Here is a 27,299-nt window from a genome sequence, read left to right on the forward strand (position 1 = left end):
ATGCTAGAATTTGAATAGCATTATTTATCTGAAGGTTTTCAGTCTTCTAATTGGACTTCCCTGGAATTAAATATAGAAAAGATTTCGTATAGCCTGTTAATTTGAATTTTGGGTACAAAACTTCATAGAACAATTACAGGAAGGCCTTGCCGTTTGCAGGTTCATGGTTTCACTTATTTATGGTTCATGGCACTGCAGTTCATCACAGTGTGCTACTCTGCACTTTATCATTCTAACATATGATTCAGCATGCTCATGCTTTCTCAGAGCTTCCGCACACCCAGCCTTAATTATAGCACCAAAAAGGAAAGTGAGCGATGCTGACAGTGGTTAAGAAGGGGAAAAACAGTGGTGACATGAAGCCAGAAAGTCAAATTACTGGAGGAGCCGGCAAATGGTCACACTGTGGCATTAATAGTTGGATTGTACAGCAATAATGAGTCTACTGCGTGTGATATTTAAAAAATGGAGCAAAACAGAAGGGGCAGTGTTGCTTCAAGTGCTCCAGCTTGTGCAAAGGTGTCATGTGAGTTGTGATCACTTAATTGAAAAAGTGGAAAAGGCATTTAGCACTTGGATTGAGGATATGCACAGAGATGAGCACCTGTAAAGTGATGCTCTGATTCAAGAAAAGGCTTTGAGCTTGTGGAAGCATTTTGTACTAGCATCAGGTGGTAAGGCAGAAAGTCAAGGAATCTCTTTGGAGGTACCCACAAACTCTTTAGGGACAGTGGTTGGGCCACTCTGTAGAATCCCATGCAGCTGTTCATAAAAGCGGTGTGTTTGCGATGGTGACCCAGAATGTCCATTTGTTCCTTTGTTTTATGGTACGCCTGACTGAACTCCTTTATTTTCACATGACGCTGCTGGGCAACCCTGGGCATATCCTTTTTCCTCCAGACCCTGTGAAATCTTGGTGTGGATGTGTACGTTTCTTTCGCTGCTTCATAATTTTCTCAGCATAGATTCACTCCCCACACACATTTATGAAGTTCTGGATCTCTTGCACAATCCCTGCTGGAGCTCATCTGTGACCATGGGGATTCACAGGCAGATGTGCTCCTGCGGCGTGCTGCCTGCTCCGCTCACCACACTGGCCAAACAGGAAATGACATTCAGATTTCCCCAGGCCATTTCCTACACATATTGGCCGTGTCTACACTAGCCCCAAACTTCAAAATGGCCACGCAAATGGCCATTTCGAAGTTTGCTAACGAAGCGCTGAAAGGCATATTCAGCGCTTCATTAGCACGCGGGCGGCCGCGGCACTTCGAAATTGATGCGCCTCGCCGCCGTGCGGCTCGTCCCGACGGGGCTCCTTTTCGAAAGGACCCCGCCTACTTCGAAGTCCCCTTATTCCCATGAGCTTAGCCGCCCACGTGCTAATGAAGCGGTGAATATGCCTTTCAGTGCTTCGTTAGTAAACTTTGAAATGGCCATTTGCGTGGCCATTTTGAAGTTTGGGGCTAGTGTAGACACGGCCATTGAGAGCAGCGGAACTGAACATAGTGGCCAGAATGGTAACATTGGGACACCATGGGACACCTCCAGTAGGCCAAGAATGTCAAATTTCACAAAAACTCCATCTGCACTACCCAAGGGCGACCATGTAAAGTCAAATTTGATGTAATTTGGTGTTACTCCTCATGAAAAGATGAATGCAAAAGTTGACCTTAGGAGCCCTTAAAGTCAATGGAAGGGACCTGTAGGGTGGACTGATTCCTTAAAATTTGACCATCTCCCCTAAATTCAACATACAGGTATCTTCTAATGTAGACCAAGCCTAAGATTCCCAAGCAGCAAGTTCTAAGAACAGTTTGGGGTGATTATGGTTGAAACTGATTGCATTATCTTTGTGCTCCAGCTTGGCTGTCAATTTACTGCTTTTAAAGTTAAACTTACTTGTTGACTGTTAAACAGCAGGCAGTAAAACATTCTTTGCAGACAATGTGGTATTTCTGAGTTGCAAAAACCTTCCTCCTGCCCCTCCACCTGTCTCCTCATATTTGCAGTTTTTGCCATTTACAATTTTCTTTGGAATGTAACCCATGCAAATGGCAAAGGTTTTCTGTATTTTACTGCAGCTTGAAACATCGGATCACACGTTAATTGGATGCCTTGAAGTATCAGTACAATGAAGATTGAAGACAATCACTATTACAGTATATTATAATTAGTAGCATCTCTTATTCCCATCAACTCATTTTTAAAAGTTCTGTTAGATGTGCCTTCATTAGAGTATTGTGAAATCTTGATCTTGTATGAAAACCAAGTTTGTTTATACTGTGGCTATGTCTACACTAGCATCCCCCTTTCAAAGAGGGATGCTAATGAGACGCTTCAGGGTATGCTAATGATGCGCTGCAGTGAATATGCAGCACCTCATTAGCGTAATAGCAGCCATGGCACTTCGAAAGTGCCACTTTTGATCACACATGGCTCGTCTACACGGTGTCCTTTGGACCCCGCGCACTTCGAAATCCTCTTAATAGTATTTGGTTATAGGAATAAGGAGATTTTGAAGTGTGTGGGGTCCTTTCGAAAAGGACCCCGTGTAGATGAGCCGCATGCCGCCATTATGCTAATGAGGCGCTGCATATTCACTGCAGCGCGTCATTAGCATGTCCCAAAGTGTCTCATTAGCAATCCCCTTTCGAAAGGTGGGGAGCTAAAGTTGATTAGCCTGTGATACATAATATAGTAATACATGTCACAATGCCATTTTTACTATCCAGATTCTGTTTTGTAAATAGTTGGGTTATACCAAAATTACTGTAAGGCAAGAATGAATGTCATGTTGCAGGTGAGAACTGTTTATATCTGATTGTAAAGGAAAAATAACAAGCGAAGAAAGAGGCAATAATTCCATTTTCTGTCTGTAGACTTGATGCTGGTACATTTGCAACAATGGGAGTCGGGCTGGGTTTTGCTATAGCAGCTGCAATGGTGGTTAAAGATCAGACACCTGAGCAGCGAGTGATCTGCGTTGAAGGAGACAGCGCTTTTGGGTTTTCTGGCATGGAAGTGGAAACTATTTGCAGGTAAAAAAGCTTTTGATCAAGTAAACTCTCTTAAGTTATTGTCCCCATCTAACTGACAGTCTTCAGATCAGGGAAACTGACTATACACCAAGGCTAAGTCTACACTTACAAAAAACTTTGAAATGGCCATGCTAATGGCCAAATTGAAGAATACTAATGAGGTCCTGAAATGAATATTCAGTGCCTCATTAGCATGCCACGAAGTGCCACAGATCTACCTCTGTCATGGTAACCCAAAGATTTTCAGATTCTGAATACCAGGTGACTCATGAAAGTCCCCTTGTTATCTAAAGGCTGGCTGGCATCACTACAGATGCTTAATAAAAAGCATTGCATCCCAAATGAAGTCCGAGAACTAAGTCTTTCACAGAAGTGTGGCTCATATGGAATATCCTCAAAGCACTATGGAAAGTGACGGGGATTGTTAAGAATCTGAAGGGTCAGTTTGCAAGTCATGAAAGCCACAGGCCTGCCCCTGTGAAACTGTGGGTCTTCAGTATCCAGCGTGCTAAAGGAGCTTGGTTAAAGGCTAAAGCATAGATAAGACCTTGTGAATCCGTGACGCTTATAACAATAGTAGGTATCATTGCCTGGATAACAATATAACAATTTTCATGCAAACAGGAACCTTTTTAGTGCTTCACAGAAAGATGCAGGTCTTTAAAATTTTTCCCAAGGTCATTCTTATTTATAAATGTTCACAGGTATAACTTGCCGGTTATAATTATCGTAGTGAACAACAATGGGATATACAATGGTTTGGATGCAAATACCTGGAAGGAGATACTAGAGTCAGGAGAACCAGCTGCACTGTGAGTGCCTCCAACCTATGTACTTTTAATTAACTGAGAAGTTCCTGCAAGGGTCCTTTTATTCATGAGTAGTGTTTTCAGAGCTGAATTAACTCTTCTGGAGGCCTGGAGCTAGTAGATTTTGTGGGGCTTCTGAGGTTCCAGGGTGGGATCAAAAAGAAGGAGGCCTCTGAGGAGTAGGATGGAGCTGTGGGGTTTGGGTAGGGGAGGTGGGGTAGAGGAGCGGCCTGTGGGTTCAGGGTGTGGGAGGGAAAATGCAGTGCATTGGGGTGCCTGTCTGGCACAGCTCTTGCGGGGAGGAGGTAGCTCCAAGTGGTCTTATGTTTGCAGGTACCTCCCCCTGCCACTTTATTTGGCCACAATTCCCAACCAGTGGCAGCTGCGAGGGTGGAGACTGCAGGCAAGCCGGGGTAGGAGGAGAGGGGGAAGTGAAGCATGGAGAGCCACTTCCCCCGCCCTTGCCACCAGGCAGAACCACCTTAGCCCGGGACCCTGGGCTGCATCCCCTAGAGTCCCTTTCATAATCTGGCCCTAGCTGTTTTCTGTTCTAGACTCAAAGCTGAAGTGAAACAAGCTTTATGGTTTCAGGTCAGAAACTGAATGTCAAAAAAGTCTACTTTTGCACTATCACCAAGTCCAGTTACACACAAGTAAGTGGGCAGGAATTGAATTACATGTCCCACCAGCAGAGGAGAAGTTAGCAGTCCAGCATAATGACCATGTAGTCATTTACAAGGACTTTAAAAGGACTAATTGGTCATTCTTGCCATTTTAACTCTGCTTGAACCTCTTTGTTTCATTTCAGTGCCCCCCCTGCTTGTCTTCTGCCAAATTCCCACTATGAGCAGATTATGTCCACCTTTGGGGGTAAAGGATACTTTGTACAAACACCAGAGGAACTGCGAAGTGCCCTGAAGGCAAGCCTAGCAGAGAAGCAAGTGCCCTCCCTTATCAATGTAATGATCGACCCACAGTCCAACCGAAAGCAGCAGGTATGTGTTTTCATTTTTCTCCCCCTCTGATGGACAGGTCCCCTGTATCCTACTGAATCTCATTTGGGATAAGTGGGGGAGGGTGCTGGTCAGCAGAGAGGAGATGGAGATGAAAGGTTCCATCCATGCTCAGCTCTTTATAGTATGAGGACCTTTAGATTCACCATCTTCATCCATTACATGTTTCTAACAGTCCCTTATGTATTGCCAATATTTTTATGAGTGTTGGCACAATATAAAACAAAAACAAACAAAATAATCCATTGTGCTCCTACCAAAAAATTGAAAATAAAATTTATTTTCATAAGCAATCTCACACAATTCTGTAAGAGCAGGAATGTATATTAGTAAATACATATGTGTATTGTACTCCACCTTTTACTTGTCTGTTTTGTTTTGTTTTTGTTTTTTGCTTTCAGGATTTTCACTGGCTGACTCGTTCTAACATGTAACAAAAGATGCAGAGAGTGATGTCCCTAGCCCAGGGATCAGCAACCCTTCCAAGGCAGAGTGCCACAATTTGACCTTTTGACCTGTATGTGCGGTCTGAATGCCAGTGATACTTTTTAAAGTCACTAATAATCCTACTTATAATTGGCAGAGTAGCTTTCTTGGGACCCCCGTGCTGGGGACAGAGGCTTGTGCTCTGGCCCTGCACTCCAGTGGGGCCCGGCCTCAGTCCCCTGTTCCAGTGGAGGTGAGAGGGCAGCCACAGCCCTGCACTCCAGCAGGGGTGCCACACCATGGCCCTCGCCCTCCACTGCGGCTGGAACTCTGTGGCAGGGGTTCCGGTCCTGATCTCATTCTTCCTCACCCTCCCCTGCTGAGCTCCTGCCACATGCCATTCCAAATCGGCTCACGTGGGGAGTGTGGCATGCGTGCCGGGGGTTGCCAACCCCTTCCATAGCCAATACATTTGCTTCAGCCAAACTAAATCATTTTTCAGGAGTGAAAATGCTAAAGCTATATTTTAGAATTATGAACTTACGTATATAAAACCCTAATTTTGTTTCAGTTAAAAAAAAATCACTAGCTACTGTATTCGTAATAATCGTAGTAAGCACAAGAGACATCGGCGTGTCCACTCAAAGGAAATATTCCTTTTGTGACTGAGGCAAGTCATTATAGAAACACATTAATGATAAACTAAATTCTTTTTGTTTTTATTACAATGTAACAGGTAAGACTCGTCGATTAAATACTCAGTCTTTAGGTGGGGAGGAGAAAGGAAATGTAAGTTGTTTACAAATAGAAGAACTGTTTGCAATCACAGTAATCTGTCTCTGTGTCTTTGTTTTCTTGTTTCTGTTGTTCCTCTTGACCACCATGATGCTTACTAGAGAGCTTGTTTTCTAGAGCCCAAGTTTGAGTCTCTTACTCTGGATCAAATCCTCTGCTAGAGGTGCTGAATATCTTACTTTCCATGATCTCCATTGGGGTTGACAGTCCTCAGCATCTTTCAGTGTGTGTGATTAGCCACTAACCAAAATAAAGTGTATTAATTTCAGTGGGAGTTTTTCCAGAAAAGGACTAACCCCTTAGGGTTTGTCTATACTTGCATTCCATAAAAAAGGGGAAGAAGGATTCTTTCACAGATGGGGTTTACTTTCGAAAGAGCGGTGTCTACACTGGTTTTCTTTGTTCGAAAGAAGCTACTTTGAAATAAGAATATGCAAATGAGGTGCCAGATATGCAAATCACACCTCATTTGCATTTTGCTTTCACTCATTTGCATACCTCTTTCAAAAGAGGAATGCAAGTGTAGACACAGCCTTAGTGTCTCACACTCTGTTTTTCTGTATAGAGACATGGGCAGGTTTGTAGCCTGGAATCACTTTAGAATCTTCTAAAATACATTAAAAATGCCAACTTTCATTGCTATACTGGATTTTTGTTGGATTCATTTTTTCAGCCTGCTGTCTGAAACCCAGTGTACTTGCAGAAGAGAAAATCTTAAGCTCCTGTCTTACTCACTTGTTCCCCACACATCTATTATGCTGAACTTGGTAGTGCACATTCCAGAATGAAGAGATTGCAAAGTATTAATCTTGTGGCCAGCTGAGGGTGCCCCAAACTCAGATCAGGGTTAAGGTGGGGCCAATGGAGGGAACCCCTGAAGCTTGGGGTTGTTTTGGGGGGTCATGTGGGCTAAAACTGAGTCAGTTTCAACAAGCTAAGGGGATGAACAGGCTATAGCTGAGGTTAGGCTTGGGGCCAGGACCAGAAGGCTAAATGGTCTCCCTGAGCAGTCTGGGCTTTACAGAAGTCTGAGCTGTGCTCTGACCTTTAATCAGTTTCCTGGGGCTAACCCTTACTTACTTGTGTCTGACTACAAAAGTCCACCCTTTTTCCACACGGCAGACTATGTGACCTTAACAACTTCTAGACCTGTCCTGTGAGCTCCAGACCCCCTCTTTCTCCTCATGCATTCCTACTGTGAGTTCAAAGCAGGGCTGGTCTATGCAGAACACTTACATCAGCATGGCTTTCTTTCTTGGGGTGAAAAATCCACACCCCAAAAGATGTACCTAGCTGTACTCACTTAACTCGCAGTGCTTGCAGTGCTAGCATTCTTCCATCCACCCATACACCACGTCTAAGTGAGGTAGACTTAGGCCTGCAATCAGAGAGTCTCATACAACAGTAGTGACTGCCCTGAAGCATTAAGGTACCACAGATGCAGCACTGCTGCTTTAGCTCTACATGCAGATACCCTTTTTGGGTTTTTGCAGAGACTGTTGCTTTTTAGGGAGTAATCCAGTAGGAGGTATTTGGGTGGCTTCAGGACAGCTCTTGTCAAAACAAAGTAGCATGTGTTAGTCATCTGGCGTGCCACGTAGAGCAGTCTAGGTTAGTTCAGAAAAGGTCAGCTTCAGAGAGAATTTGTATTGGTGAGAGCCAAGGCCCAAGATGTCCTATCTCTGTCTCTGTCCCTGTGTGTCCTTGCTCTTTTCACAGCAGCCACCTTAAAAGTACTCTTGTTCACACCTCCCTTTGTTTCCAGCTCTGGTCTTTTTTTCTTTCCTGTCTTGCACAGTCTAGGAGGAAGTCTCCTTCCTGTGTGTCAGAGTAGCAGCACATTAAATAGCCCAGTCCTTGGCTCTATCATTTATCACTGCAGGGTTGTCCATGCATGTGTATAGATTCCAAAAGGATCTTCGTAAGCTGGCTGGTTCTAACGCAAGCAACATTTGTAATGCAGACCCCTACCTTAAGTCTGGATGAAATGAGTTTCCCTGACATACTGGATGTGGATAAATAGTGTAAAAATCTTTTTTTGAAATCCCCCTTTCATCAAAATTCCCCCTGACCAGTCTGCTACAGGCTGGGATTGGGGCCAGCAGTGGTCCTTAAGATAGGTTTAGGTTAAGTTGAGTTGGGGCCTGCAAAGGTCCCCAGGCTAGATTTGGGTCAGACTCAGTAGGGCACTCAGGGTTAGGTCCAGGGCCAACAGGGGACTTGGGGCTGGTTCAGGGCCCGGGAGAAGGATAGGTTTGAGTCTCTTAGGGCTCTCCCCTACATAGGGGCCAGGAGGAGGCCCCAGGCAAAAGTGAGAGTTTGGGCTAGTATGGGGTCCAAAGCTACAGTGTGGATTTGCACCAGCAAGGAGCCCCAGATTAGAGAGAGGGTTGGGAACAGCAAGAGGCCTAGTGTATGACTAGAATTAGGACTCACCTTGAGCCTGGGCTTGCGTTAGGTGTAGGGTTAACTGAGAGTCTGGGGTCATTGATTGAAGTTGGGACGGGTCCCTGAGCTAGACTTAGGGGTACCTAGGATACCTGGGCTAAATTTCAGCTGGGGTGGGAATGGGGACTTGGTTAATTTGAGGACTGGGGATAGTCAGGGCATGCAGATGAGGGATGGGCCTGGGCAAGGTGTCTCGGCTTGGATAAGGGTTAGAAGATGTAAAGTACCTGTTCTGAGGCTCAGTAATACAGGATTCTTAGCATTTTAAGTCAACCCAACAGATATATGCTGTCATATTTTTGCTTAGCCATCATAGTGTGTTCAACATCCTGCAGAGTTTAGTCCAATGTGCATCTATGCATAGGTGCATCATTGCTCCTATTGGCAACCTCAGCTTGCAGGCTGCATGGTGGTGTTTCATAGCAGTCTGCTTTACCATGTTTTGTAAAGGATTTTGTGAGCAAAACAGTTGCTGTATAAATAGTCGTATGCATAGAGTACGTTGTTTCTAGGTACAGGGCTTTGCAGGCTTGTTTCCACTTGGGTGAAAGGTGAAAGTTTGGTATGCTCTTCATCTGCTTGTTCTTAGGGAAATACGAATATCCAAAATCCTCTTTCCCTGAACACATTAGAAACATTTTCCTTGCACAGAAATGCCCCGAGTCTGCTGTTCCAGCCCACTGTCACTGGTCACTGTCAAAGGGACAGTTACTTCCTCTCCTCCTTCTCATGGCCTGGGTCACCATGCAGGTGGGCTGTCTCAGTGTCTCCTTTGGATTATTCAAATAAAACTTCATCCAAGCCAACCTCTTCTAGTCACACTCACAATTCCAATACACGCAGCCCACTACAATTGTCTTAGCATCTGCCTTCACAGCGAGGGAAATCCCAGTTAACCGAACTTGGTTTAGCCCTGCCCTGGTCATATGGCCTGGTACCTTGGGTAAAACCCCCCAACGTCTTCAACTCTTTTTACTGCAGAAAGGGGCTTTATGGCTCATCCTGTTGAGCTTGAGAGTGCTTGGCACCCAAATGGCTTAATGAGGTCTGTGATTATCTCTGTATCCAACCACTCCAACAAGCTGTCTTTTCAGTTTTACACATCTAGAATCAGTATTTTCCTACACATTTATTTACAACAGAATATTATGACTAGCTAGTACCAGCTATTCTAAAGCAGACCTTTGCTGTTTCTTCTGATGGCATGACTCAAACCAGATGGGCACATCAGAAAGAGATCCCAAATAAAGCAGACCATTTCAGCTATTTATGGCACATACTAATGTAGATGAAAATGCTTTCTGTGTCTGTTCTTTCCAGGAATCTAGTAAGCTGACTGAAATAGTGCAGAAAGAAATAAGGAGAATTAATTTAGAAGAAAATCTGCTTGCTTGAGGCTGCTATAAGAAGTTCATAGAATCATAGGCCTGGAAGGGACCTCATTAGGTCATCTAGTCCAGCCCCCTGCTACAAATAGGATCAGCCCCAACTAAGTCATCCCAGCCAGGACTTTGTCAAGCCAGGACTTAAAAACCTCTCGGGATGTTTTCCTCTCTATTCATGGTCTTGCTTGCAAAATGGAAAAGTACAGAAAAGTGTGCTCTTCAAAAAGCCAGCAGTGTGATTCACTGTTTGTTGCTTTCTGTATCTGCCAGTCCCATTCTTTAAAAACAGAAGAACAACCATCCAATATCCTGGTTCAAATTCTCCCCAGTCAAAACAAATGAAGTCTGAACTGCAGGGATATAATCAAAGACAGAATTTATCCTACTTACTTGTGGAGCCTAAAAAGAGTTGAGTAGCCCCCTGCGGAGATTTGTAAGTGACAAACTCCATGAAAAGGCCAAGCAAAGTTTCCGATGTATTCCTCTGTAGTTATGGGAGCTTTGCCTGTGGTTACGAGCAGCACATGAGCAGTCATAGGGTGAGAGAAATGGAAAACACAGCCAAGCATTTCTAACATGTGAATGATGCACAAAAACATGTATTTTGAACCAATTACTTTACATCCATGTTCTGCTTCAGGCATTCTCCCAAGTAGAGCACGCAGTGGTTGCAGAAAAACCTCTTTTTGAAGGAATCAGCACATCTAAACTAAAATCAACAGTTGGGTATTCCTGATAGTTGACAGATTTGTCCTCAGTACCCTTGATGGTGTCATTAAGATAATGTGCACATTCTCCCAGCAATTTATAGGCCAGCACAGTACCTCCACTGCTACTGATCACTCCAGTTATATACATTCAGACTGGCTTCTCTTTGCTACTGCTTTAAGGCACTACTGAACTTCAGGTAAACAATTATTATGCTCAATAGGGCCTGACCCAGAAGGGTGCTGAGTACTTTCTACAGGGTAGACCTCCCAAGTCTAGCACCCTTGGGACCTGACCAGTCCCAAACAAAGGATTTTGCCAGACCGGGGAGGTCCTGTGCCCTTGGCCCCCCAGCTTGCCTCTGCCCCAATTCTAGCTTGGCTCCATACCAGCTGCTACTGGCCGTGGGCTCTGGCCACAGCTGTGGCTCCACCACTACCAGTGAGGACTCTAGCTCCAGCTGCAGCCTTTCTGCCACTGCTGAGGGCCCCACACTTGCCACTGCAGAGGGCTCCAGCCCTGACCATGCCCTGTTGCTGCCACAGGCTCCAGCCTGGGGTTCTCTGGTCCAGGAACGTCCCTGGTCCTCCTGAAGCACAAATATTGCCCAACCAGAGAATCCCGGTTTTTAGAGGAACAATGTGTACTCTGGGGGTAGTTTTACAGGTATAGCATGTAACCCTGAGTCAAGTAAGACACAAGGCTGATTAGCAGCTCATGGGATGAAAAGTAACTGTGTTTTTTAAAGATAAATAGTTTGGGTAATTACAAGATGTTTAAAATACTGTAAGTAGTAGATCATATCAGTTCTAATCTTACACCATTGAAATCCATAGGAGTTGTACCATTGATCTCAGTCAGTTCATGTTCTATCCCTTTACACATGGTTTATTTTATCTTACTAGTTACCCAACACATTGGTAAGTTAGAGATAAACTCCAAAACCACATCTGAAATAGTCCAGTTTAGGGTTCTTAAACATTTTCTTTACTGTACAGTCCAGAAAGCTGCTCATTTTTTCCCCTTCTATTTGTCACAATAAATTAGCTCTAAGGTTAAGTCCTTGTGTGTCAGGTTTCTGGTTGAAAGCCATGTTAGCGGACCCACAAAAATAGTATTAATAATGGAAATGCTGACACCACCTTAATTATAGCTCCATAATTCTGAAAAGGGAGCTTGGAAAATGCATTTGTCTAGTTTGATTAGGTTCAGCTGTTATCCTCTATTTAGAGGACAACAACATTGGCATACCGGCATGATTAGACAATGTTAAGTGCCTGGCCACAATAGTAGTGGGATACTACTGGGTTTCTTAATTCCTAGCAAAATAACTATTCAGTACCTCTCAATCTACCAGTGTCCTAATCCTTTGCTCTTTGATGTCAATGGAAAATTTACCATCGGCTTCAATTGGAACAGTGTGAAGCCTTAAAAACCAAGTGTGGGATGCACAAGAAGAAAGACAGTGGAAAATTCACTGTGCCAGAGAAGCCCAACCCAAGCTCTAGTGAGGCTTGTGTTCACTCTCTTTTCCCTCTTGTAACTCAATACTTTCATTTACTAGAATACCTGTAAAGTTCACAAATAGTTGCAACACCCTTTCCACCTCTCTGTGGTCTGTTTCTCCAGTCTGGGAGCTGTGGAGGAACATTTGACTCACACATAGCTCTGCTCCCAGTGCCAGGGTCAGTCTTGCTCTTAAATAAACGTGTGTAGGCATATGTCACCACTGCAGGTCACACATGATTTTCAGCTTTCTGTCAAGCTCTTGTGTGATATAAAAGCAGGAGAAACCCATAGGAGCAGCGTAAACTGAAAATGGTATAATAAAAAGGTAGCATTAACACAGACATCAAGCCCTGACTCAGAACATTTAAACATCTGCTTAACTTTATATGAATACTTCCAGTGACGATTGCTTAAGTCTTTTGCTGAGACTTGCTTAAGTTTTTTGCTGAATTAATGGTGTTCTGGCCATGCCTTCAACACACTGCATGTAGTGGGGGAGGCAGAGGAGGGTAGAAAGCTGCGTTATGGTATCCTTCACCGGGCAGATGCACTGCTTTTCTGACCCCTATACATGGAAGAAAAGGTCATTGAGCCGTGGGAGACTCAGACCCAGTGCAGCTGCATTGCCAGCATCCGTAATATCCTTTAGTACAGACAGCTGTGAGGCTGGAATAAATATGAAAGCAATGTCATTAATACTTTTCCAACAGGAATGTTCACACTGCAGAGTTTTGTGCTTTGAGCTATTTAATTGGTTGTATTTCTTGGCAGGGGCAAACAATAAATCATTTAAATTAGCAACCGTCACAGCAGGTTCCTGGCAGATATTCTTTGGCCTGACACCTGAAGCAGCATTGCAGTGATATTAGGGTAGCTGGTACATTTTTGCACTGGCCAGCAGTGCAGAACCAATTTAGAGTAAGCAAGACAGTCTAAAGGAAAAGTAGACAAAAGCTTTACCAGAGGCACCAACTGTGTCTCACTCCTCAGACAGTATGTTGACCAGGGTGACTGTAAATATCAACAAAAGCCGCACTTGGAGTTGAAATTACTTATGTTCCTCTTCTATGAAAACTTTTATTTACGTGGGATAGTACTTAGGAAATCAGCTGAGCCAGGGGTCATGCTGCACTAAGTACTGTGCAAATCTGCAAATGTGTGGGAAAGAGGCACAGTAGCAGGTGGATGAGATAAACAAGCAAGTATGAGGAGGGGTAGCAACAATAATAGGGCATTTCAGTGTTGACTTATGGCTGTAAAATTGTTCTTGTTTATTTCAGCACCTGGTAGTTGCAGGCCGTACTTGGCATGCGAAACTGGACATGGGGGAGACCTCATTTCTTGGGAGGCAGGATTAGAGAAGTAAACAGATCAGCAGGCTGGAAACAGACTATCTGTACTAGCTAGGATAAAGGGGAACACCCAGGGAACCATTTGCAATGGAAAAGAAACCAATGATTAAGGTAAGCCTAGAACATCAGATGAGGTAGACAGTTAAGTCATGCACAGACGCTGTAAGTAAGAAAACCAGTCCCAAAATATGCAATGCAGTGTATAGTAAATGCAGCAAGTAAATGTGTATAAAAGAAGTTGCTGTGTAATGTCAGATATGTGGCATCTACCACTCTCTGGTTTTGGACCTGTTCAGCTCAGCGCAATTTTGCTGTATGCTAGTAAAGGAACCTGAGTGATGAAATTGGAGTCAAACTAAATTTTCGAGGAACTAAGTGGAAGAAGAAGGAACCCCAAAATAGTGGTGCCATGACCTTGCTGCCACTGATCTAGAGCAGGTAAATTATCTCCAGTGATGAGCCCAGAACAAATCAAAATTCCACTCATCTGGAGTAAGTTAACCCCTTAGTCTGAGGGCCACAATCTAAGACTAAGGGAAATGGCAGTGGAAGGATTTAAGGATCTAAATATAAAGAAATTAGTACCACTCCAGAGGAGTAGGATAAAGGTGAGGGCAGATCCTGTGGACTCCCTAGAGAAATATACGGAGAAGACTAGGACTGGCTGAAAAAGGAACTGCAGAGAGTGGTATTAGATCAGAAGAGGAAAGGAAAGGAATGCTTAGAAGAGCACAACAAAGATCTGTTGAGTCCTGTAAATAAATAAATGATTGGCAGAGCACAATAAAGTCTGTTGACTATGAAATTATCAAAGAATAGAACCCATTGGCAGCCATGGAAAAATAGTATCTTGTATTTCTTTTTTTCTTTTAATCTCAAGCCAGAGAAAGCCCAAATCAAGGCAACAGCTAATACAAAATATGCCAGCTTCAAATATGGATGCAAAAAACCATAAAGATCAAATCAAACATGTAGTGGGGAAAATAAACCAAATAGAAAAGATTCTTGAAAGAGCAGAGAGAGCGTGATGCCTGTTACCAGTCAGCATAAATCCAAAGTAAAAAATCGGCCATCATTCAAGGACTGTATTTACAGAGTACAGCTTTGCTGGTAAAGTGTTCTAAGTTAGGAAATAAGTGTAAAAAACATAGAAAATCAGCTTAGAGCCACCCAGAAAAAGGCAACTGAGATACTTGGAGAGTATGCGCTATGGTCCCAGAATTTAGTAACTCTAGAGGTGTTGGAAAGTACTGGCTTAAAAATAAAAAACTGAAGTGAATATTTAGGAAAAGGCGTATACATTTAAAATGAACTTTTGCTTGAATAAATGTAAGAGAGCTCAGAGGGGACTATTCAGTCTGGGGCAGTGGAAGTAAAAAAGTGTTAAAAATTATGTTAAAGATTTTTTTTTAAAGACTGTTTCATTTCATAATCAAATGCAGTTACAACAGTGTAACTTGCCTGATAAAATTATTAATGATCAAACAAACTATGGGAAAGGGAGATCAGATGGTGACATCTATCATCACTATGCTTATTTCTGCAAGATGCCTTGACAGCCCTTCTGAAGGAAATATGCTCTTCCTAGTACATGTCTGTAACTAATCAATTATTCTGGTGGCTGCAAGTACAGCAACAATCTAATTTAAATTGTTTGACACTGAACAATTTAGTTATAAATCACTAAACAAAAAATAGGAGTGCCTATATGGTATAACTGCTTCCAAATGCACTAATAAAAATGTGACTTAAAAACAAAAAATACAATAAATTATAGTGATAAATAAATATAAAATGGTCTGTCAAAAAGTTAAGTGTAAGAACAAGCTTACTGAAGTCTGAAATAACTAAAATACAAAAAGGAAAAATTGCAGTAGAGCAAAACATTGCTAAAATACAACAATTATCAAACCTCAGGCTGAAAAGCTTGCCTGTAAAAATCTTATTCAGAGCTAAAATTAAAAAATAAAAAGTGTATCTTAAAAAGTAGACAGCTTTAAAATGTCATCTGCTCATCACAATTTACGGAAATTACTTTCAAAAGTAAACAGCCATTTAAAAATAAATTCACAGGCTCAGATACCACATTTAAGCCAAGGAAATTTACAGATTTTATCAGTTCTTTTTTTAATAACTTTTTTACAGTATAGCAAGGAACTGTAAACATTAAATAATGTAAAAATATGTAGAAAATAAATTGGTTTTTAAAAGAATCCACTGTAAATCCATCCAAATCTTGCATTCAAGGTTGCAGAACTGACACAGTTTCTCCCTAGTCTGCAGCCAATGTCTCCTGTTGGTCTTAAATTTGTTAGGTGACCCTTTAAATATCTCAATGCTTTTACAACATTTCACATTTTTGAAGTAAAATTATAAATGTTAAATATAAATAAATAAAATAGAGCAAAAACAGGCAGCCAGAACCAAGCTGCTGGGAAGAGACCCTGATTTTTTTTTTAAAAGTAATAAAGTAACAGCTTAAAAAGCATAAGAATTATTCTTAGGTAAAAGTGTTGCAAGATTGAATGCTAGAGATGAGTGGGAGCTACAACCTACAGCTGAACTGCCTCATAGGCCAGGGAAGTCTGGATGTGGGAGGGCCAGATTTGAGTCTATCTGAACTCAGATAACGTCTGGAAATCTTGACAATAAAATATTTCTTCTATTTTTTTTAATGTTCTATTTGAGGGAAGTTGAGAGCTGAAAAGTTACTAGGCAGCAGTGCCTTGTCATCAAGATCTGTTCAGCCAGTGAGTATGCTGAAGACACACTAGCTCTAACTCAGGTTTAATTGGCTGACTGTATTGTCATTTGATAAATGATGTGGCTAGAGATGTAGAGTAAGCCAGAAACTTTCTTGTCCACATGGCTGGATTTAGCTCATTAGTATAGTATGGTATAGCGCCTTTTCGTCTTGAGAGACAGTGGTTAGCAGCAGTGGTAAGGATCTATGGGCAGTGTTTGAGTCTGCAGCTTCTCTCATGACGTATCCATCCAAGATTGGATTTGCATGGTCGATTGCAATAACAGCTTGTCAGTGTATTTCCAAATTCTTGAGTCTGAGAGTTTTCCCTTCTAAGACAAATTTCTTTTGCATGGCTTGCAGATGTACTGTCGAAGGATGATGTACCCTATCATAGCAATTCTCGCCAGGTATTTCAATCTGATTATGTATTCCCAGGATTTTGAATCAATGTTGAATTTTTTCATGGCATTTTTATATATATCCTCGAATCAAAGAGGATTTATTTGGAAAGACGTTTGTCACCCATTCTTCTCATATGACCAAGCCATTGTAGTCTTCAGCTGTTGAGGATCACGATGAGGCTGAGCATGCCAGATCTTGACAGGATATCTGCTTTGAAACTTTTTAGTAAGGTGGTAGTTTTTCTACCTTGTCTCCAGAGACGTTTGGTTCCAAACACAAAAACAGGGACAGGTTTGAGATTGGGGTCCCCACTAATTTTTTCAGTCATCTGCAGAATAAATTTTTTGTGTGCACCAAGGCATGTGCTGATGTGCACCACCAAAAGAAACACATGCTGCTAGCTGTGGGTACAGGGGTCACTCTGCTAATCAGCTGGGCAGCATCTGTCCTGGGTAGCCGCCTAAGGGCTCAGCTTACAGGGAGTACTGTTTGAGACCATTTGTTGCCTTTTGCATTTGTTACCTTGTTTACTTCAGGCACTGTTTTTAGATGGGCTGTACCTGCATATAGTATCTTTCCACAGAAATGCTGGCTACATCATAGAACTGTGAAAACTCGTGTTGGTAAATGAATCTGATTTATGAACACACATAAATCAGCTTCTTGTTATTAAAAATGGCTAGCATTAATTTAATGCTATGGGAATATTCTGCTACTTTTGCAAGGGAAAATAATTATAAATGATCTTTTCCAGCTCTGCTCTAATTAAATGAATAGTATTTTTCAGTACTGCTTACTTTGCAAACATAAAGACATATTAAATTACTTCATTCGTATTCTATGCCTTGTTCTCATTTTACCCAATCACACTGTTGAAGATCTTTCATTCCTATGAACTGAAATGGCTTGATTGGCTTTGTTCTTTAATTAAACTTGTGGTTGCTCAGGGCTTTGAGACTACCAATGGTTTAGTTTAGTTGCATTCGTTCTCCTTTGGTCTGTAGGTGAAGAAGCTGGCTGCTGAAAGTAGAGGGGACTGGGAAGAAGCCTTTTCTTTAACTGAATTACCATTAATTCTTGCACAGGAAGGACAGGTTCATAAACTCAGGGAGGACTAATCAATAGGGCTCTGCCGTCCTCTCCCTTGAAGAGTTTGGCTCTGAGCTGAAAAGAGTAATAGACAACCGCTATGATTAGCGGGATTGCTGATATTTTCTTAGTTAGTATAGCATCAAATGTGATGTTTTTAGAAGTCCCAGTTTGTTCCCTGAAATAAAAATACTAAAAGACCCCCACCATAATGAACTGAAAAACTAAAGCTTTCAGTGGTGTAAAGGGTTGTGGAACAGTTTATCTGGGCAAGATCCTGCAAACCTTGTTGTCCACCTTCAGGAGCCTCACAAGATTAGGCATTCTGTTGTGTTTTCCCAAAACTAATTGAATTAAAAATAGAAATATTCCTAAAATCAGTGTACTTTATAGTCTGTGTACAGCCATTCTGCTATTAGAACCACCATTTTAGGCAAGACATAGCTATGGGACATGTAAAATACACATCCAGTTCAGTCTAGCCTGTAACATCACTGCATGGAAAGAACTGGCTTGTAAAAAAGGTTATGGGATCACTGTGGGGGCTAGATCTATGAATCATTTTTAATGTGCATTTTAGCCATACCAAACCAAACAGCAGATGCAATAATATAAAGAGGAAAGATCTCTGTTTAGCCTTCATTGCCCTTTGGGTGATAGGGGCTTAAATGAATAAATCCCCCAAACCTTGCCAAAGCACTCTACGAAGGGGCTGATCTAAAGCCCATTAAGCATGATTGGCAGCTTTCCATTGACTTCTGCAACATATGGCTGAAGTCCAAACAGAGTGGCTGAGGGAGCGAACCATTTGACTGAAGAGCTTTACTGCCTATATTGCAGGAGTTAGGGAGAGACTTCAGGCAAACCTAGTGCTGGTTCTGTTAAAGGCTCAAATAATTACACCATTTCATTTTCATAGGGCCTGATCATGGTAACTAAGGGAGGGTTTGCCATGAATTTCAGTAGGACTAGGCCATTAAATGAAAATAAAGCAAAATCCCAACACAAAATCCCAGGCCTGGCTGGCTGACTTCATCTGGGAGATCTTAGGCACGTTGAAGGTACAGGTTACCTCCAAGTTTCCAGTGACTACTTCAGAAATAACTAGTGGTATTGATGACCTAAATCCTCCTAAACCATGTAGTGGTGAGAAGGCCCCTGGGTGTTTAAATGCAAACATCCTGTATTTATGGGATGGACATGTTTTCCATGACCGTGTTTTGCCTGATTTGTGTTTGCTCTCTTTGACACATTAGACTATCTCTCTGGCACTAGGTTTATCTTAGGAATAATTTACCTAGGTTGGGCAAAGACTGTTTGTTCCATAAAGGGTTGCACACAAAAATAACAGGTAGCACTGAGGCCTGGTTTGTGATTAAAAATTAGACTGACTTAGCTACGGTGGCTCAGGATGTGAAAAATTTCACACTCTGAGTGCTATAGTTAGGTCAACATAACCCCCAAAGCAGATGTAGCCAAGTGAACAGAAGAATTTTCCCCTCAACTTAATTACCATGTCTAGGAGAGATTAACGCCACAAAGGGAAAAACCTCTTTCATCAATATAGAAAGCATCTACGCTACAGTTGCACAGCTATATCTGGAGTGTACACATGGCCTCACTGGTAAACCAGTTGCCTCTGTTAGCACCTTCTCTGGTCCTTGTTCCCACTTACATTGCTGTGGGTCAGGTGGTGTGATGTGGTTATTAATAAAAATGTTGGCAAGAATTTTAAAGTATTTTTAAATTATTATTATTTAAACACTTCCTGTGCAATATACTAAACTCCCACACTGTGTTTTGACCTAATGTGGGCCCTGATCCTGCCAAGAGACCTACCACTTCAAGCCCTTTTGTCCATCCAGAGTCCTACTAGAAGGATTCTTTTGCAGAATCAGGATCCTAAATGAGAAACCCCTTAGGCATGTCTGCACTGCAAAATGAAGGTATGACGGTAGTATGGCCATGTTAGTTTTCATCCATGGGTAATAACAATGGCGTAAATGTGGTGGCAGGGGCTTCAGCAGTGGCTAGCAACCACAGTACCTAACCAGGGACCCAGAGGGCTTGTCATCTGGTTGTTGGCTCATTGTGAAGATTCTGCTGCCACATTTGCATCAACACAAAGAGAAGACTGAGAGGGGACATGATAGTCACTTTCAAGTACTTAAAAGGGTTTTACAAGGAGGAGTGAGGAAACCATGAGTGAGAAGCAATGGCCTGAAACTGCATCAAGGGAGGTTTAGGTTGGACATTAGGAAAAAAAATCCTAACTGTCAGGGTGGTTTAGTGCTGGAATGCATTGTCTAGGGTAGTTGTAGAATCTCCGGTCACTGGAGATATTTAAAAACAGATTGCATAAATATCTAACAGAGATGATATAGATGGTGCTTGGTCCTGCCATGAGGGACAGGGACCAGAGTTGGGGATCTCTGTCCGATCCAAAATTAGTGACATGCAAAAACTGAACAAACTGCAAAATGGTAATAAACTAAATGAGACTGAAACAAATACAGTTTTAGTCATGTAAAGTGTTACAATAGAGAAGAGCAATTTTTAAAATATTGTCTTAAGAAGCGTCATAATTGTGACTTAATAATAATCACAGTAAACGTAATTATGTCTCCCAATTGCAGTTTTTAATTTCAAAATTTCATTTTGAAAGATTCCATTGAAAAGAAAAGGTGAGGCTATTAGCTAGATCTGTGCATGGTTAGTGGGTTTTTTTGCACATTGCCTGTGAGAATTGGCAGCAAAGGTGACAGGTCATTGTCTCCAATGGTGTCTGCAGTGTGAGAAATGCCAACGTCCAAGCCTGGAAGAATGCAAAATGTTTGTTTGTCTGGGGACCAAAAACAAACAATCCAAATTTTGCACAGAAGTGACATGTCTGTCACTGGGGGAACAAAATGGTATTTTTCACCAGCACAGATTAGCCTTTTGTAGAAAACTCTGAAAGTACCTTGGTAAAGGTGAAAGCTTCACAAGATAAGCAGTTGTAGGATATCTCCCCCTCCTCCCAACTAGTTGTCCTGACAGTATGAATGACTTGGCATAGCACTATTAATAGGAATAGATACGAGACCTTTAAAAACTAAATTCCTACGTGGATAGTAAAAATAGGTGTCAGTTTTCACGAGAGTGAGAGTTTGTTTCTATTGCCTTGGCCACATAATTCTCCTTTCCATTCTGCTGTGTAGTGTGTCGTCAGCCATGCCCCCCTAGAGCTGTTTGAATGTCAGTGGCCTTCCACATCTACCCATTTGTTGTTTCATCCACATGTTGTACCTTGTCAATTAACGTAAGAATAGCCACACTGGGTCGGATCAAAGGTCCATCTAGCCCAGGATCCTGTCTTCCAACAGTGGCCAATGCTGGAAGCCCCATGGGGCAAACAGAACAATAATCATCCAATAATCCACCTCTTGTCACCCATTTCCAACCTTTGAAAAAGAGAGGGCAGGGAAACCATTCCTGCCCATCGAGGCTAATAAGTGTTGATGGACCTAACCTCCATGAATTTACTGTTTTGAACCCTTTTAAAGTCCTGGTATTCACAACATCCTCCAGCCAGGAGTTGCACAGGTTGACTGCACTGCATGAAGAATACTTACTTTTGTTTGTTTTAAACCTCCTACCTGTTACTTTCGTTTGGTGACCCTCCCTCGTTCTTATGGGAACAAGTAAATAACTTTTCCTTATTCATTTTCTCCCTATGTGGCATGATTTTTTAGATCTCTATCATATCTCACCTAATCTGCTCTTTTCTAAGATGAAAATTCCCAAGCCTTTTATCCTCTCTTCATATCTCACCTATTCCAAACCCCTAAGTTGCCAGCATTGTTAGCTCTTTGGAGGCAGGGCTTGTCTTTTTTACTACATGTTTATACAGTGCCTAGCCAAATCAATGATACTGTCATTTGCATTTAAATACTTTCTGATAATAAAAATACTGCTGCGTAGTTTGGGGTTTGCTTTGGGATCCCTTGCTTTGAAAAGCACTCTCTAAATAAATGCCAAGCAGCCTGAGTTATGCAGGGATATTAGGTCATTACGTACATATCTCTGATTTTCAATCATGAGGTGATCAATTTGGGAGTTTCTCTATCTTGATGTCTGTGTCTGATTGTCACTAATGAGGGATGCTGTTTATGGTTCAGTTTACAATTTCTCCCTTTCCTCCTCTTTGTTGTCATCCAAAAATGCCTTTTGATTTCTGCTAACAAAAACAAAATTCCTAACACCATGATTTTAATAGCTAATATCCATGGTAGGGGCATCTGATCCACTGCTTGAGTTAAATATAACCCTGTCTAGTGTAAGGAGAAGATTTAATGGGAAATGGTTGGCATTCTTTCTTCCTAAAGGCAGAGAGACAGAAGAAGAGCAGAAGAGAGACATACAAACACACACACACACACTCTCTCTCTCTCTCTCTCTCTCTCACACACACACACACACACACACACACACACACACACACAAAAAACGGGAAGAGAGAGCAAGCAAGACAGACATAGGCAGAGAACACAGTGTCAAGAAAGAGAGAGGGAGAGAGAGATCCTCAGAGCAAACCTGTGCCTCTAAGTTGGAATTGTACCGAGTGCAGCCAGCATGGTCGTCCTCAGCTTAATAGCTTTGGGATTTTATCTTCAGCTTTTCTTCTGTTTTGTTCTGTCTCACACTTCATTCATGGGCAGCGTCGTTCCCGTTTCGTCAGGTAAATGATGGTATTTCTTTACCTCTCGTTTTGTTACTTTTCTTGGCTGGCTCTTTACTCCGCAGCCCAACTTTTAAAGGTTCTAGCAATTGAGGGGGTCAGAGCAACAGTCATTTACTGCACATTTAGCAGTTCCCAGAATAGGTGGCTGATAATTTTTCACTGCAAACAGAGTTTTGCCAGACACCGTGGGGGCTTTTTAATTGTTGTTTTTGATTATTTCAAACATCCTCCCTTCCTCTCTTTTCATAATAATAGACTAGAACCTCAGCTGATGTAAATCAGTGTGGCTCCATTGACTTCTATGGTGTTACACCAGTTTACACCAAGGGAGGATGCAGCCCAATGGGAATATTAGTTGTGTGTCTGCATGTTTCTTTCTATTTTGGATGGGCTTAGGTAGATTAGAGTGAAGGGAAAGAAAATGAGTCCTGATGTATAGCTGTTTCTATAAATATATCCCTGACCTCGTCCAGTGCTGCTGGACTCCGACTGGATGTTAACAGAATAAACATCATCTGGCTCTGGCTACGACACTAACAAATACTCAGATGACTTTCATAGCAAACAAGAGCCCGCTGCATGGAAAAACCCTGACAGGCAAAAGGCAAAACAGATTAATTGTCAGCTGAGCCAGGGCCCTGCAAATCCCATTTAATAGGTTTTGCAGTTATGATCAGCTAGGCTTTCCTATGCCCAGTACAAGGTGAGAGAAAAGTTGAGAACTATGATTGTCTTTTCTTTGCATTGTTTTCTTCTTTATACGGCATGTGTCTATCTTTTTCCCCCCTCTTTTCCGCTATTATGAATGTGTAAGAAGAGATGAGTCTTCCCTCCCCCACACACATGCACTAAAAGCTTGGATTCTGACAGATGAAAATTTGAGTCTATTCAACAGCAGATCACAGCTTTGCAGCTTGAGTTCATCTGGATCCCAAGATTCCATCACTGTTGATAACATGATGTACATTAACTAAAAGGTGCATATTTAAAAACAGCTGATAAAATCGCTTTTGGAGATATTTTAAATCACGCTTGTGAAATCAAAAAACAGATGAATTATAGTCAGAGCTTTTAAGAGGGTACAGAGATCAAGAAGCAAGTACATGATGACAGACTTCTTAGCCATGAAATATTAACTGAGTGATTTCCTTTGGGTTTGTTTGTTCTTTAAAAATCTGCTGTTAGGTTCAGTGGTCATTAAAATGAGAAACTAATTGCATTTGCTTGAGGCAGGTGCTGTACAAGCTTCTTCTCACAGCTCTGTCATTATCTGTATACCTAAGTCTAGATCTATTTGGATATTTCACATGGAAATCTCTCCTTAGAAGGAACTGCCAGTCAGAGATGGAACCTAGTAAGATTTGAACACGTCCCTTCAAAAACTCCGTCTTCATTTTTGCACTTGCAATTCTTTCTTTCTGCCAAATTTAAATGAGGAACTATCCCTTCAGCCCTTGCAACCCATTTAACTCTATGATTTGAACTCCTCATTCATGAAAACATATCAGTCATGTATTAAAATAGTGAAGGGAACCCTTTGGGAAAGTCCAGTAACAATAAATAAATAAAATAAAACCAACAGGAGTCTATAGGCATGTGAGTGGCTTCTATGGCAGTGTATTCTTAAAAGCTCTGACATTTCAAAAGAGAATTCATTTCCTGTGTGTAGTTTGTTGTAAACCAGCCTGTAGAATTCTGTAGGGAGGCAAATTTCCATTAAATCCTACAGGATGGTTCATAAACAAATAGAAATGCGATTATTTCTATTCAAATTATGCATGATTTTTTCATATGGGGAATGTTAATGCTGAGCTACTTTTTGTATCATAAAGCCCCTCCTTTATGTCTTGTACATGCCAAATCATATTGCATTGTTATATGGCATGCATATTATTAACCCTGAGAAATTCTTTTTTTGTTTACCTGCGTGCTTTAAAACTCTCTTAAGATACAAAATTCTAACCAAAAGAATGAGTAGTTCAGGTCATAGTCCCGCCATGTCTCATGAAATTATTTTCATTAATGCAACACACTTTTTTCTGTTAGAAAGGTAACTTGAGCTATTAGCTATTGAGCAAATCAATCAACAAGGTGGGGGCAAGGGTTGCCCTCTTTGCTGGGAAAGCCTAATGGAGAGGCCAAGGAGTAGGAACACTCACATTTTCTTCACATTGCTTCCTTGGTGAAGGAGGGTGAGTTGAAACTGTTGAGTCTGTAAATCTGCAACAGGGTGGATGCTCAGAGGGAACATCAATATTCCCAAGAAAATTCAGAGTCCAAAGTGTTATTAACCTATTTCATGTAAATATTGCCACACATACAGAGCTGAGCCCTGCACATGAAGCACAGGGCTATGGGAATCGATCAGGCCAGCATATAACACTTGAGATTGCCAGACTAATCAGCTGTTCCTCACTGCATATCCGAAGAGGAGTGTGGTTGCTCTGTAGAACCCTGAAACTGGCTAGCTGTCAACAGTGAGCACTGGCTGTTCAGGGGTGGAGACACTCATTGCTCCTACGTGTTCAGAGAAGCAAAATATTTTCCATGGTGCATCCCCTCTGGCTTGCCCAGGCGGAATCCTGGCCAATAGGATTCCCAGAGCAGAGGCTTATATTAGGCTCTGTCTCTGCTCCCCTTTCCTGCGCCAGCCAACCTGTCTTGTTCTAGCAGAAGTCTCAGAAAAGAGGTTTGACTTGTTCTGTACGTTGAAAGGGCATAGAGAGGCCCAATTATGTTAGTATGACCTAGTTATTCAATGTCCAGCAGCAAACAATGTTAAATGAGGTTTGGGGTTTGACATACACAACCTCAGCCTGCATTGTACCATGGCGCAAACATCGGCTACGTCTACACTAGCACATTACGTCGAAGTAGCCTATTTTGAAGTAAGGACAGCAAAATAGGCTACTTCGATGCATATCATCTACACGTCCTCCAGGGCTGGTGCCATCAGCGTTCAGCGTCGAAGTAGCGACGGGGAACATTGAAAGGAGCCACCCCGGAAGGAAATGTGGAGCGTCCACACACACAAGTGCTCTCTGTCAAAATAAGGGGCCAGCAAAGCCCCAAGCCACTCCCTTAAAGGGCCCCTCTCAGACACACTTGCCCTGCACAGCACAAGATCCACAGAGCTGACAACCGGTTGCAGAGCCTCTGCATGCAGCATGTACTCCCAGCTGCAGCAGCAGCAGCAGCCAGAAGCCCTGAGGTAAGGGCTGCTGCACGCGGTGACCATAGAGCCCTGCAGGGCTCTCAACCCCTCAGCTGATGGCTGCCATGGAGGACCCCGCTATTTCGAAGTAGCAGGACGTGGATTGTCTATACACGCCCTACTTCGACGTTGAATGTCGAAGTAGGGCGCTATTCCCATCTTCAGATGGGAATAGCAATTTCGACGTCTCACCGCCTAATGTCGATTTCAATGTCGAAATAGCACACGGCGTGTGTAGACGCGACGCGTGCTATTTCGACGTTGTGCCAGCTACTTCGAAGTAGCCAGCTAGTGTAGACACACCCATCATTAACAATGCGTTTAGCCTTTTATTTAAAGATATAGAAAAGAAGGAGAATCAGTTAAAGCTTTTGAATTGTAAAGTATTAAATAAAGCTTTTATTTTAACCACAGCCTGTGTTCTATTTTCCTATAGTTGGAGGGCATTTTTCGAGGAGAAAAAAATACCTTTTTGACAGTCTCTTAGATGGTTTCAAAGCTGACAATAAATGTTCCTTTGAGGGAAAAGAGATTAAGTTAGCTGAGGTAGGCTGGAGCTGTTTCTGTAGTTGAGGTCCCACTTCATCCCAGATGGTCTTTGCAATTCAGGTGGATTCAGAACAAGTGGCAATGTCATCTGGGTAAGTCTTTCTGGTCAGATGTGGTCAGGAGATTTCTCAGAATCAGGCCTGGTGTTGCAGGTGGTGGTGAGAATGACAGTCATGATGGTGAAGCTCACTTCCATAGCCAGTTTTTCTCCTTTTAATTCTTTCTTTAAGGACCCACAAATACCTCATCCCCTCATCATTTAGTCCACCAGTTGGATGTAGTTCCCAACACACCAGCTTTGGTTCCCAGATTTCTGATTCCACGCTTCTCTTGTTCACCAGACATGGTCTAAATACACAGTGCTTGAGTGATGGCTCAAGGCCTTTCTGTTTGGATTAAATGTGTCTTTTGCCATACCTTTTCCCCATGAACCTTACAGGCTGTTATAGGTTATTGTAACATCTTATGTACTTGCATTCACTTTTTACGGGTTAAGTCACAGTGTAGGTCCAATTATCACACAAGATCTGTGTCACAGTTTGAGCCAACCTCTAATTTCATAATTGCAATGTACAAAATTGCTGTACAAGTTACAATAAACTTCTGCTTGGGAGGAAATTGGTCTGTTTTTAAAAACTGACATCATTATGGTAACACAGGCTGCCATCGGGATCCACTGGGCTAGGCGCCGTACACTGACATAACAAAAAGACAGCCACTAGCCCAGTAAGTCTACAAAGGTAATTCCACTGTAATATACAGAAGATTGGAACTCTCCATAGCAACCACGACAGCTGTCTTACTGGGTATGAAATATTTCATACAAACCACACCAGGCCCACTGTCATTAGGCCTTTACAATAACTGAAAAATATTTGTTTGATGCTGCATAGAAAAAGCTCCTAATGAATGTTGTCGTCAGAATTCATCCACATAATGGAACTCTTTAGATGTGGCCCTACTGAAGTCATTGTCAACAGTCACATTGGCTTCCATAGGGTCAGGGTTTCATTCTTGATTTTTTTAAAAAATAGCAATAAGATCAGAGAATCCTATGCTGAAAGAAAAGGGGCAGATCCAGCAGTATTAA

General features: G+C 42.1%; 2 protein-coding genes across 11 annotated transcripts in view; both read left to right on the forward strand.

Moving 5' to 3' along the window:
• The window catches only part of HACL1 (2-hydroxyacyl-CoA lyase 1), a 42,784-nt gene extending 36,201 nt beyond the window's left edge, over positions 1 to 6,583 (forward strand). For all 8 annotated transcript variants that reach the window (XM_074984534.1, XM_074984535.1, XM_074984532.1 and 5 more), the window contains 4 exons: positions 2,883 to 3,041; positions 3,746 to 3,853; positions 4,659 to 4,845; positions 5,265 to 6,583. In XM_074984534.1, coding sequence (XP_074840635.1) covers positions 2,883 to 3,041; positions 3,746 to 3,853; positions 4,659 to 4,845; positions 5,265 to 5,297 — 487 coding nt within the window. In that variant the 3' untranslated portion in view covers positions 5,298 to 6,583. The remainder of the gene's footprint in view (positions 1 to 2,882; positions 3,042 to 3,745; positions 3,854 to 4,658; positions 4,846 to 5,264) is intronic.
• A 12,022-nt stretch (positions 6,584 to 18,605) lies between these two features.
• Positions 18,606 to 27,299, forward strand: part of COLQ (collagen like tail subunit of asymmetric acetylcholinesterase) — an 84,493-nt gene continuing 75,799 nt past the window's right edge. The window contains exon 1 of one of the 3 annotated variants that reach the window (XR_012644040.1): positions 18,606 to 22,443. Coding sequence is in view for 2 of the 3 variants with exons in the window: in XM_074984542.1 (XP_074840643.1) it covers positions 22,338 to 22,443 (106 nt within the window). In the remaining variant the exon portion in view is untranslated. The remainder of the gene's footprint in view (positions 22,444 to 27,299) is intronic. The other 2 variants (XM_074984542.1, XM_074984541.1) reach the window with 2 other exon arrangements.

This window comes from Carettochelys insculpta, chromosome 2, assembly GCF_033958435.1.
Source record: "Carettochelys insculpta isolate YL-2023 chromosome 2, ASM3395843v1, whole genome shotgun sequence".
Taxonomy (NCBI): Eukaryota; Metazoa; Chordata; order Testudines; family Carettochelyidae; genus Carettochelys; species Carettochelys insculpta.